The sequence below is a fragment of the Herpailurus yagouaroundi genome, unplaced genomic scaffold, assembly GCF_014898765.1.
Source record: "Herpailurus yagouaroundi ecotype Mexico unplaced genomic scaffold, PumYag 28, whole genome shotgun sequence".
NCBI classification, from domain to species: Eukaryota; Metazoa; Chordata; class Mammalia; order Carnivora; family Felidae; genus Herpailurus; species Herpailurus yagouaroundi.
Genome location: NW_024412376.1, coordinates 25238902 through 25251893, shown reverse-complemented (window position 1 = coordinate 25251893; position 12992 = coordinate 25238902). Strand labels below are relative to the sequence as shown.

General features: G+C 40.1%; 1 protein-coding gene across 3 annotated transcripts in view; it reads right to left on the bottom strand.

Annotated features, from left to right (window-relative positions):
• Positions 1-4902: 4902 nt before the first annotated feature.
• Positions 4903-12992, bottom strand: part of TMEM192 (transmembrane protein 192) — a 31332-nt gene continuing 23242 nt past the window's right edge. The window contains exons 5-7 of one of the 3 annotated variants that reach the window (XM_040471139.1): positions 7929-8031; positions 7187-7370; positions 4903-5360 (exon numbers count right to left, since the gene is read on the bottom strand). In XM_040471139.1, coding sequence (XP_040327073.1) covers positions 7232-7370; positions 7929-8031 — 242 coding nt within the window. In that variant the 3' untranslated portion in view covers positions 4903-5360; positions 7187-7231. Of the gene's footprint in view, positions 5361-6807; positions 7371-7928; positions 8032-12992 lie in introns of those variants that run through there. The other 2 variants (XM_040471144.1, XM_040471130.1) reach the window with 2 other exon arrangements.

Below are 12992 nucleotides of genomic sequence, written 5' to 3'. Positions count from 1 at the left end.
TGGAGTTTTCTGCATCTTCAATCATGTTATCTGCAAACAGTGTTAATTTTATCACTTCCTTTTCAAATTATATAGCTCCATATTGTTTTTCTTATATACATGTTTTGTTAAAACCTCTAGAATAATAAGTGTAGACATTCTCATTTCTGATGTTACTGGAAACATGTCTGATATTTTCTACTGATTTTCTTTTCTGTAGCATTCTTTTCAAATGAAAATCTTATGCAGGATAATGTTTTTTGTTTTTTTTTTACCATTTAAATTTGAATTGATATGATTATATTCTAATCAGGAGAGAGAAACCAAGCAAATGAGTAAATTATATCATACTGTAGGAGATAAGTACAGTGGGGGATGAATCAAACAGGGTATAAAGGAAGAAAAATTTTCCCTTCTTCTCTTCTAGATTCTTTGGCTGGCCTGGTAACAGAATGGGCATAAGACAGATTAACAAGAAAAAAAACAAATTTAATTTCATACATACAGGAGCCCCATAAAAAAGATGAGACTCATAGCAGGAAGCCTTTAAACCTTTTAGACAAAGAAACAATACATTTGTGAAAAACTGACAAGACAAAGGGGTTTGGGCTTAGGGATAGTAAACTGGGGTGAAGAATTATCAAGGCTTGTTTATACAGTCTCTTTAGCCTTAAACCCCATGTCTGGTCATAAGGATGCCTTCTACCCTCCTCGTACAAGGCAGACAGCTTTCACATGGGACATTTATAATCTCCTTTCAGGGGGGAAAGGGGAGGGTCAGAGTTTCTGAGAGGGTCACTGTTTCTCAAGTATCTTTAATTCAAAGTAATCAATAAGCCAAAGTGGCATGTTTTGGGGTAACAGTGTAAACCCCTACGAGGGTAAGGAAGATAGAAAATGGTGAGTGTGGGGAAAGCTGTGGTTTTAAATAGTGGTCCAGAGCAGGCTTCACTGAGAAAGTAACATTTAACAAAGACTGGGAGGAAGGATATATGTAAATGGCTAATTCTAAGTAGAGGGAACAGCAACTGCAAAGGTCTGAGGTGGAAATGGGTCTCACAGTCCAACAATCACAATGTAACTGAAACAGAGTAAGTAAAAGAAGAGTAGGAAGAGAGGAGGGAAGGGTGGGAGGTGGGCAGATTCTCTAGAGTCCTAGAGGTCAATGCCATGCTTTGGTTTTTACTGATAGGGAACCATTAGAGTAACGTGATGGGTGTTTTAGAAGAATCTCTTTGCTACTATATTAAACACTGATGTTTTGGGAGCAGGGCGTGTGTGGCAGTTAGAAGCCAAAAGACCACTTAAGAGATTATTAAAATAATCCATGTGAGGATGATGGATTCTAGATCTATTTTAAAGGAAAAGCCAGCAGGATTTGCCTGAAGACTGTATATAGGTGTGAGGGGTGGAAGAGCTGTCACTATGGAGATAGAAGGCTGTGGAGGACAGCCTGGCTTTTGATGTGTTATGTTGGAGATGTCTTAGATGTTACCGTAGAGGGCTAGATGAGGGAGCTAGGTATAGGAGTCTTCAAAAAGACCGGAGGTACACATTTGGGAGTTGCCACCTTGCGGATTGTATTAAAGACACAAGTTTACCAAGAAAGTGAGTCCTGACGGAGAAGAAAGAGGCCCAGGGGCTGAGCTCTGGAGTACACTAACAATGAGAAGAAAAGGAACCTGCAAAGGAGAGAGAACAAGAAGCCAGTGAGGTCGGAAGACAACCAGGAGTTTGCAGTGTCTTGAAAGCCAAATGAAGATGAATCATGGAGGGAGTGCTCGGCTGAGTCTCCTGCCGCTCACAGGCTAAGGAAGAGGAGAGACCTATGCATTCATCCCCAGCTCAAGCAATACAGAAAGGCCTTCTTGGTAACCTTGACAAGAACAGTTTCAGTGGAGTAGTAGGGCGAAAAGTAAGACTAGATTAGAGAAAACGTGAAGAGAAGAATTAGAGACAGGCTTCCTTGGTTTAGAAATAAAGCAATTAAAAATAAATGAATTAATTAATTTTAAAAAAGGAGCAGGGAGGCGCTTGGGTGGCTCAGTTGGTTAAGCAGCCGGCTTCAGCTTAGGTCACTATCTCATGGTCTGTGACTTCAAGCCCCGCGTCAGGCTCCATGCTGACAGCTCAGAGCCTGCAGCCTGCTTCAGATTCTGTGTCTCCCTCTCTCTCTGCCTCTCCCCAGCTCGCACTCTGCCTCTCTCTGTCTCAAAAATGAATAAACATTAAAAAAAAGAAAGAAACAATTTTCCTTAAGAAACCTAGGTAATGTTTTGAGATTTTTGTGATTTGTGATTGACATATTTTCAAAGTTTGTTTCCTTAAGAATTTAAGACTTCTAAAAGCATCTCTGATCAAGCTGTGAGATCATTAAAGTCAGTCTTTTCTGTAAAGAGGATGGAGGAAGAAGAACATAAAGTTCATTTCATTTGCCATTTGATTTTCTGAAAGGCTATAGTACACAGAAGTTCAATTTTCTCTGTAAGTCATAGCAACATAAGAGTACTCCACAAGGTCTAATTTACAGAATAATCGAATTTATCAAACCCAATGGTTGGTTTACTTGTCTACTGTGTTTAAGTCCATCTTTCCTCTACTCCCCCCCCGCCCCACCATCATGAGCATGCAGATTCCATGAGAACAGGAACCCTCTCTGTCTTACTGACCCCTGAATTCCCAGCACCTAGGATACACTCGGGCACATGGTCGGTTCTGAATTAAATGCTAAGTGTTACATGAAATGAAATGCATGTTATGGAGACATTTTGGGCTGTAACAACTGGGGTACGTAGTGGCATCCTAGAGACAGAAATACTAATAAACATCCTACAGTTCATAGCATAGCCTCTCAAAACAAAGGCAATCCAACTTGAAATGTCAATAGTGACAAGGTTGGGCGCGCCTGGGTGGCTCAGTCTGTTAAGCGTCCCACTTCGGCTCAGATCATAATCTCGCAGTTCGTGAGTTCGAGCCCTGCGACGGGCTCCGGGCTCCGTGCCGACAGCTCAGAGCCTGGAGCTAGCTTTGGATTCTGTGTCCGCGGGCCCCCCCCCCCCCCCGCTCCCCCTGCCCCGACCCTCTCTGCCCCTCCCCTACTCGCGCCCCGTCTCACTCTGTCTCTCAAAAATAAATAAATGTTAAAAAAAAAAAAAATAGTGGCAAGGTTGGAGAATGCTGCCTTAAAGGAAAAAGGAGAATTAGCTTGATTCATGTAAGACTTGGGTCTGAATCCCTGGAAGAAGGAAAAGGACCTTCAGAAGCTGGGTATATTAAAATTCACTCAAGACACTGCTGGCTCTCACACAAGGAAACATCTGATGTGGCTTTTAGGGATGTATTTGTGTGAACTTTTTCACCAGGGCTGCAGCAGATAAAATCTAGGCTGCAGTGTTTGAAGAGATCATAGCAGAAGAACACAGAACAATGAAATATTTCCAACAGATAGAAACTGAGGACTACCCTTATATATAAAGTGAGATTATGTTTGTTAAGAAAAAGAGTATTCCAGGAGAATAATAAGCAAAAGACCTGATGATATATACAGGTCACGAAAGATTGATAAAAGGTCAAAGAATATGGGGGAAAACACTCAACTTCATTAGCATTCGAGGAAATGCAATATGAAACAATGACATATATATATATATATGTATATACGTGTATATATATATATATATATACGTATATACATATATATATATTTTTTTTAACCCATTGGAAGGGCTAGAATTTAATATAGACGGAAAATACCCACAGGTGGTGAAAGTATGGGACAACAAGCAGTATAAACTGGTACAATTCCTTAGCAGTGGGATTTCAGATAGTTTTTTTCCTTATAGTTTTCGATAGTGCTCTTTTAAAAAATGAGCTTTTAACATATAAGTCATGATGCTATTGTCCTCTGAAATAAAATCCCCAAATTACAGACATCTATGTTACACATATATACATATGTACTTTCACTAGAATGCTACTATACTTGCCCTAGTTCAGGGCCAAATCTTTCTGCCATCTACTTTTTCTCCACCTTGTACTACAATCTGATGCTCCTAAAAATAAAACTGACTCCGTCACTTCCTTGCTTGAGACTCTTCAGCGGACCTCATTCCAGGGCGGGCCGCTCAGCACAGAGAACAAGAAGGTACTCTCCCAGATCTGATGCTGTCCGCCTCTCCTCCCATGTCGTGCTTCACACTCAACTGCACAGCACTTGCGATCTCTGCAGCTGTTTGCCCTGCTCCTTTACTCATTCATTTGCCTGGAATTCCCACAGCCCCTTCCCTGCCAGGGTGCCCTGGCCTGAAGTTCCAATAGTTCCTCGGGCTTATAGCCATTATTTCACTTAGCACAGAGCCTAGAAATCCTAGTCCTCTTCCTCCTTACAAACCAGGGTCTCCTTAAGTTTTGTGTCTGCTGTACCACCACACCACCTGCCTGGTGAATAGAATGCTTAACATTTAAAGTGCTTTGTTCATTATCCTGTTTTCCTAGTTGATACTTCATCTCATTTTTGCTCATTGTTTGGTACTTTCATGATTGAGTTTAGAGAAGTCTTTGCGGTTATACAGACATCACATCAGAATCTGAGCATCCTAACTTTTTAACTGTATCTTTCTCTGTAAACCAAAGTTCATCCTATACACCCTTAGAAACTGACTATAGATCTAAATGAATTTATTTATTTATTTTATTTTATTTTTAAAAATTTTTTTTTCAACGTTTATTTATTTTTGAGACAGAGAGAGACAGAGCATGAACGGGGGAGGAGCAGAGAGAGAGGGAGACACAGAATCCGAAACAGGCTCCAGGCTCCGAGCCATCAGCCCAGAGCCCAACGCGGGGCTTGAACTCACGGACCGCGAGATCGTGACCTGGCTGAAGTCGGACGCTTAACCGACTGTGCCACCCAGGTGCCCCTAAATGAATTTAAATAAGAATCGTCTATCACTGGTGTTTTCCTTTTGAAAAGGAAAATAGCTGAAGGCTGTTGGACATGACTGCCAACTGACCCATTAGCTAAACTTGGACAATCGGAGGCTGCTCACCCCTCCCCTGTCCTTGGAATAGACGTTCTGCCCACCGTCTCATGGTGGGAGCTGTTCCGAGGACACAGCTTTGGGAGAATAACGTGCTGTTGAGACCTCCGGATGGTATATGAGGCCAATTAAGGCCTCTTTATAAACTTAAGATTCTGGTGGGTGGATGCAGAGATCTGTTTACCTGACAGCCTGCCTCTCAAGACAAGCCTTGTACACAAGTTCCCTTGTTCATTAAACCTCCTACTTGCCAATCTGGAGTGCTCTGCCTCTCTCTCTGGTTGCTCTCTGTCCTCTATGTGGGGCCAGTTTCAGATTATACCCAGGAAGCTCCCAAGGAGGCTGCAAACCAACAGAGGCAGTTTATGGCTTCTGCCAGAACACAGAGACAGATTTCCAGAGAAGGCAATGACTTTGAGATAGACTTATTAAAAAGGAAGGAAAGAAAAAGAAGAAGGAGGAGGGGGAGGGGGAGGGGGAGGAGGGAGAGAGAAGTCGGGAAACTTGGATACAATCTAAATCTTAAAAATATAATTTCGGCTTTAGTTTGTAGATGTTGTCATTTGGGGATTCAAGGGTATTGCCTACAGGGGATATACCATCACCTTTACCTTGGTAAAACAAAACAACTTTTAGAATGGTCCAGTAACCGCTATATCTAAGGGAAGCTTGGTGTTTGGCCTCCATAAGTACCTGGATGGGTTTTCAAATGAAATATTTAATATTTAAAGGTTTTCAAATGAAATATTATTCAGCTAGTGACCAACATACATAATCACAAATATCCCCTCTCCTCATATTAAGCTTTCTAGGGCAGTATATAAAGGTGCTAATAGCAAATGGATAAATTAAAAGGGCAAACTAGGAAAACTGGGGAAATAATGCCCTTTACTCATAAAGTGCTTCATTTTCCCTGGAGAATGAGATATGTTTAATATCTATATAAGTTTATATGACATTTTATTCCTATAATTTAAAAGCATAATCCAAGGGGCACCTTGCTGGCTCAGTCAGAAGATTGTGAGCCTTTTGATCTCGGGGTCGTGAGTTCAAGCCCCACACTGGGTACAGAGATTAATTAAATAAATAAAACCTAAAAAAAAAAAAAAAAGTATAATCCAAGACTAAAAAAGGTCCTCTTTCCCTTTTTAGACCAAATTAAAGTCACAGAACATATCTTTCTTGATCTAGTCAAGGCACAGTCAATACTGAAATCTATGGCAACTTCTTGAAGAAGGGTAAAAATAAAGGTAGGGGGGCATCTGAGTGGCTCAGTCGGTTGAGTGTCTGACTCCTCTAATTTTGGCTCACGTCATAATCTCAGTTCATGAGTCTGAGCCCCATGTTGGGCTCTGTGCTGACAGTGTGGAGCCTACTTAGGATTCTCTCTCTCTCTCTCTCTCTCTCTCTCTCTCTCTCTCTCTCTCTGCCTGTCCTGTGCATGTCCCCCACCTCTCTCAATAAATAAATAAAATTAAAAAAAATAAAGGGAAAGTTCTCAAGTTTTCTCTTAAGTATTTCAGTCGTTGCTAATGAAAAGTACTGCCGATGTAACAAGCAACACTGGTCAGTCTAACACTCGTCCACGTAAACTCAGTATCTTATTTCTGGAGAATGGAAAACTGTAGGAGTTTGCATAGGAAATCACCTAGTGAGATCTTGGTCCTACAGTGAGGAAATGCTTCATAAAAGCTGCAGCACAGGTCATGCTGTAATCCCAAACCACATGAGCATGTCAAGTACATGACAAAGCTCTGAAGGGGGAAAAAACATAAATCACCAGAAACAATGACTTCTCTCATCAGTTTAAGAATGGAAAGAACTTATTTGATCAAAACCCTGTTTAAAATAGATTATCGAGTCAGACTTCCTCTATATAAATAACCAAATTATTACAGGGTTCTAATGTCATGTGGTACAAGCATTGAGCGAGGAGGTGTTTAAATTATACTTTTGATCCTATGGTAAACCAGACAGTTAAACAACTATAAAATGTGCAAAAACAGACCTCCTTGAGTTACCTATGAAGTACCTTTCAAGTGACCCGCAGGTCCCACATATTGAACAGCCACACAGGTGAAAATGAAATTCAGGTTTCCAACAAAAATTGTCAAATGTTATCTGGCAAAAGCTGCAATTCCCCAGGACAGCTTGTCAGTCAGTCTTACGTTACTCTGGAGTCCTCTGCACCTGCTGTCTTGGCCTTGAGTCTCTCACATTCTACTAGGTGGAGAGTCTAGCTCGGAGGAAGTGAAAGTCAACAACCGTTTACTCAACAGGGCATTGTGTCGCTTCAGGTACGCTATTATGTCTCCTTGCTTTTCAACGATGTCTTCTAGGCTTGAAATAGTCCTGCAAACAATCAGGATATTAATGGGTTGCACAAATTCACCAATACTCATTGGTCTCTTTGCAAATGGGTCGCTAATAGTTTTCAGTACAGCATATTGTATTTGTGACTCTTTCTTAAGATATTTTAAGCCAAGGCAATATCCCAAAATAAGATTCTTTCATTAGACTTGGTTTCATTACAGTTGAATGGAATTAAGCAAATGGAACTTAATTCTAAAGGCACATACGCACGGGGGTGCCTGTGTGGCTCAGTTGGTTAAGCACCCAGCTCTTGGTTTCACCTCAGGTCATGATCTCACGCTTCATGAGTTCCAGTCTGCTATTGGGCTCCATGCTGACAGTGCAGAGCCTGCTTGGGATTCTCTCTCCCTCCCTCTCTCTCTGCGCCTCCCCCCTCCTCTCAAAATATATAAATAAACTTCTACCAAAAACAAACAAACAAAAAAGGAACATATGCATAATAATAAACTCCAAGCATTAGAATGTTTTCTAAATTTCCAGGGGAGAAAAATTTTTATAATTCTCTCTCTAGTCTTTTACACCCCACCCAAAGCCTACCTGAATCCAGTCTCCGAGGTTATATTGCTGGGGTAAGCATAGATTTTTTCTTCTTCAAGTACATCGGGCTGTGGCTTGGCTTTATTAAAGTTCCGAATTTTCACTAAAATAATAAAGTCATTGTCAGGTTAGATAATTATGAAAAAAAATGTATTTCCACTTATTCAAATTCCATTAATTGGCTATGCTTTTCAAGTAAGTTAATATGGGTAAAAATGCTTCATAAAATGAATAAACAGGTTTGTTTATTGATGTACTCAAACCTTTGAAAGTCTATGTGCCAGGCCTGTCCTAAACACTGGGTATACAGACAGTATTGTTACTATTGATAATATAACAGCTATGATTTCTTTGTGAATTTAAAACACAGGTGAACTATTTTACATGGAATGCCTCATTCAGTTCTCAGAACCATCCCCTGAAGTAGAGGTTCTTATTATGCCTACTTTCCACAATAAAGTGAAGTCCAGGGAAGTTAAATTAAGTAGCCAGGTCTCCCAGCCAAGTACTAACCGGGCCTGACTCTACTTAGCTTCCAAGATCAGACAAGAACAGGCACGTCAGGGTATGGCTGTAGACAAGTAGCCAGGTTTCTAATCTAGGAACCAAAACTTTGAAGCCTTCACTGTTGATACTACCCTATAAAAAAACTACTAGTCCAGAGAAAAATACAGATGATAAGTCTACATTCCAAGGCAGTATGAAAGAACCAAGGGGCGCCTGGGTAGTTCAGTAGGTTAAATGTCTGAGTTTTGATTTCGGCTCATGTCATAATCTCATGGTTTGTTAGTTCAAGCCCTGAGTCGGGCTCTGTGCTGACAGCTCAGAGCATGCTTGGGATTTTCTCTTTCTGCCCCTACCCTGCTCATACATGCTTTCTTTCTCTCTTACAAAATAAATATATGAACCAACGAATGAAAGAGAAAGAAAGAAAAGAAAAAAAAAAAGAAAAGAAAAGAACAAAAATCAAAGCTTACACAAGGAGCTGTGACAGCCCTGGAAAGCTGCCCCTTAACTCAGCAGCAGTGGGATGGAGGGAGGATCATGGAGAGGGAGGATGGTAGGGCTTGCGTCCACACTTGAAGAAAACACAAGAACTAATCACACAGACTAGAGGAGTAGAGAAGAAGGGTGTTTTAGGTGCAGGAAGAGCCTGAACAAATACTTAAGACCTTGACAAGGTATATGTGTGTATGAGGGGGTGGAAACGTAGGTAGGGAAGATATGAGTGACTGGTGTTGCCGTGCCAAGGCATTAAATTTTGCCCTGAGAGTAAATGCAAGTTATTGAAAGCATCTCGTCATCATCCCTGAAGAGCGGGGATGAGTAGGGCCAGCTCATGGAGAGCCTTTTATGCCACAACAAATTGGCAGATTTTCTTCCTCAGGCCATTAGAAAACACTAAACAGGGGTGCGCCCAGGTGGCTCGGTCCTTTAAACATCTGACGCTGGATTTCAACTCCAGTCATGATCTCACGACTTGTGAGTTCAAGCCCTGAACCAGGCTCTGCACTGTCAGCTCTCTCTCCCTCTCTCTGCTTCTCCCCTGCTGGTGCTTATACATTCTCTCTCTCTCTGAAAAAAAAAAAAAAAAAAAAAAGGAACTTAAAAAAAAAAGGAAACTCTGAACAGGGATGTTGTTAATGATTTGAATTTACCTATGAATACAATTATAGTAGCAGGAGTAAGGAATACAAATGAAGAGGACAGAGGAAGGGAATTGTCCACACAGGATGTGATGAGTGTCTACTTAAGGCAGTGGCAGTGACAGAGGAAAGGAGGAGACAAGTTTGAGAGGCAGGCAGACTGAACAGGACTGATGATTGATCCCTGGGAGAGTAAGGTGGAAGGAAGAATCCAAAAGGATGTCTAGGTTTCTGATTAAAAGGTGCAGGCTGATCCTGCTAGCTGAGATGGGGGGGACGGATGGGATGGGGAAGGTTTGGGAGAAGAGAAAGATGTTCCACCTCTGCCTTGTTGGTACACTGGAACACTTGGATGGAAATTATCACTAAGCAGATGGATGTAAAGGTTTGGGTGGCTCTGTTCATCTGAGGGCTGCCCATGAGTGTACAGATGGTAACTCTGAGTATGTAGGATGAAAAAAGACGAGGGAACACCAAAACCTACCAATATTAAAGAAGTAAAGAAAACGAATCTGCAAAGGCAGGAGGAGCATGAGAAAGGCGCAGTCACTGTTCACTGCCACAAAGATGAAGACATGAAGAGGACCCAGTGGATGTGGCAGTTTGGAGGCCACCCATGAACCTGGTTGTCAGCATGGAGCCTGACACGGGGCCCGAACTCCCAAACCGTGAGATCATGACCAGAGCCGAAATCAAGAGTCAGTCACTTAACCGACTGAGCCACCCAGGCACCCCAAAACTCACTATCGTTTAAAATCATTTCAGTATGGAGAAGCAAGAAAAATCCATATATCAGGGAACCTATCTTAAATTTTCTATGACACCGAACAAAAGCAACATTTGTCTCTAGAAGCTATTCCCTAAATCTCTCCTATCAGAACCTACAGTACATTTAAGGGAACATTATAATTTAAAAAGTTAAGCCTACTATTGACGACGTGGAGGTAAAACAGTCATACTTGAATCTTCCAAAGCAATTCAATATTTGCAGAAACCCGAAGTTTATAATTATTATTATAAACACTTCCCTGTGTAAACCATCTATTTACTTTACAGGTCTGAAATACCAATTATCAGGTTTTCTAACATTAGGAAGCATATTATTTGAGATTTAAACAATTTTAATGGCATTTTTATTCAGATAAAAATTTAAAATTTAATGTGAATGAATATAAAATATGCCATTAAGTCTTAGAGTATAGAATAAAGCAATTCTTTTTAATTAGGAGGACAATGGATTAAAATAAATGGAAAAGAATAAAATAAAATTATTTTAAGCTTAGGTTCCATGTAACTGATATATTTGTGTCAACTGTGAAAATGAATTCCAGTCAGGATTTTTGGAACATCTCTTTCCTTTACCTCTTAAACACTCTCAGGTTTTTGTCTTTTTGTTTTTAACATTGCCTATTTTGCTTATAATTAATTAAAAATGCTACAGCAAATTCTTTCAAAATGGTACAATAGGGGCGCCTGGGTGGCTCAGTAGGTTGAGCGTCTGACTTCGGCTCAGGTCATGATCTTGCGGGTTTGTGAGTTTGAGCCCTGTGTCGAGCTCTGTGCTGACAGCTCAGAGCCTGGAGCCTGCTTCGGATTCTGTGTCTCCCTCTCTCTCTGCCCCTCCCCCGCTTATGCTCTGTCTCTGTCTCTCAAAAATGAATAAATATTAAAAAAAAATTTTGTTTTAAAAAGGTACAATATAGAGAAATAAATCTTGGACTACATTTTAACAGTATTAATTTCCTCTTATTTACATGATGACATTCAAATGGTATCTGGAATATGACTGTTACCTCCTTGTATGTCATAGACCATTCCACAGGTATTACAGAAAACACTTTAATACAAGAAGTCTTGCACCCTCACAGTAAAGAAAAGTTGTAGAGATACTGGAACATAACATGCTAGTTCCATATTCAGATCTAAACTATCACCTCATTTACAGCATTTGACAGATGTGTTTAGAATGGACCTGATCTTAATCAATAAAGTAATTCAATATTCATTTGTCACATGGATCACTTTACTGACACAGCAAGCTGTTTCTTATATATTGGAAAATAAACCTTACTTTAAAACTAAAGTCTCATTCTTTTCTGGGAGGTTAAGTGGGTATGATACTTACTTACTTACTTACTTATTTAAAATATAACTTATTGTCAAATTGGTTTCCATACAACATCCAGTGCTCAACCCAAAAAGTGTCCTCCTCAGTGCCCATCACCCATTTTCCCCTCTCCCACACCCCCAACAAATTTATGCTTTTAGAGTGAGGGACAAATGTAATCCTCTACATAATTTGTCTCATCGTTAGCTGATAACTACAGAAAAATTTACAAAGATCAGTCAATAATGTGACATCCTTCACATTTACAAACTAGTCACTCCATTCACATTCTAAGTACTCTTCTATAGGCCTAAGGGTATGCAAAAAAAAAAAAACAAAACAGTAAAATGAAACATAAACTGAGACCTATGTGATTTTGTCCTTCATAATTAGAGAAACGATCTCTTTCAAAATGGACAAGATATTTTGTCATAAAATAACTGTTGAGCAGTGCCAGAAAATTAAGTACTTTTTTTTTACCTTTAAATTTCATATTTTTAATTTACATCCAAATTAGTTAGCATATAGTGCAATGATTTCAGGAGTAGATTCCCTAATGCCCCCTTTATCCACTTACCCATCTCCCCTCCCACAACCCCTCCAGTAACCCTCTGTTTGTTCTCCATATTTAAGAGTCTCATGTTTTGTCCCCCTCCCTGTTTTTATATTATTTTTGCTTCCCTTCCCTTGTGTTCATCTGTTCTGTGCCTTAAAGTCCTCATGTGAGTGAAGTCATATGATATTCGTCTTTCTCTGATTGACTAATTTTGCTTAGCATAATACCCTCTAGTTCTATCCACCTTGTTGCAAATGGCAAGATTTCATTCTTTTTGATTGCTGAGTAATACTCCATTGTATATATATATATCACATCTTCTTTATTCATTCATCCATCGATGGACATTTGGGTGCTTTCCATACTTTGCCTATTGTTGATAGTGTTGCTATAAACATGGAGGTACATGTGTCCCTTTGAAACAGCACATCTGTATCCCTGGGATAAGTACCTAGTAGTGCAGTTGCTGGGTCATAGGCTAGTTCTATTTTTAATTTTTTGAGGAACCTCCATACTGTTTTCCAGAGTGGCTGCACCATCTTGCATTTCCACCAATAATGCAAAGGAGATTGAAACAATGTTACAATGTAACAATGCACCAATGTTAATGTGAGCCATTCTGACAGGTGTGAGGTGGTATCTCATTGTGGCTTTGATTTATTTCCCTGATGATGAGTGATATTGAGCATTTTTTCATGTGTCCATTGGCCATCTGGATGCCTTCTTTTTTTTTTTTTTTAATTTTTTTTTCAACG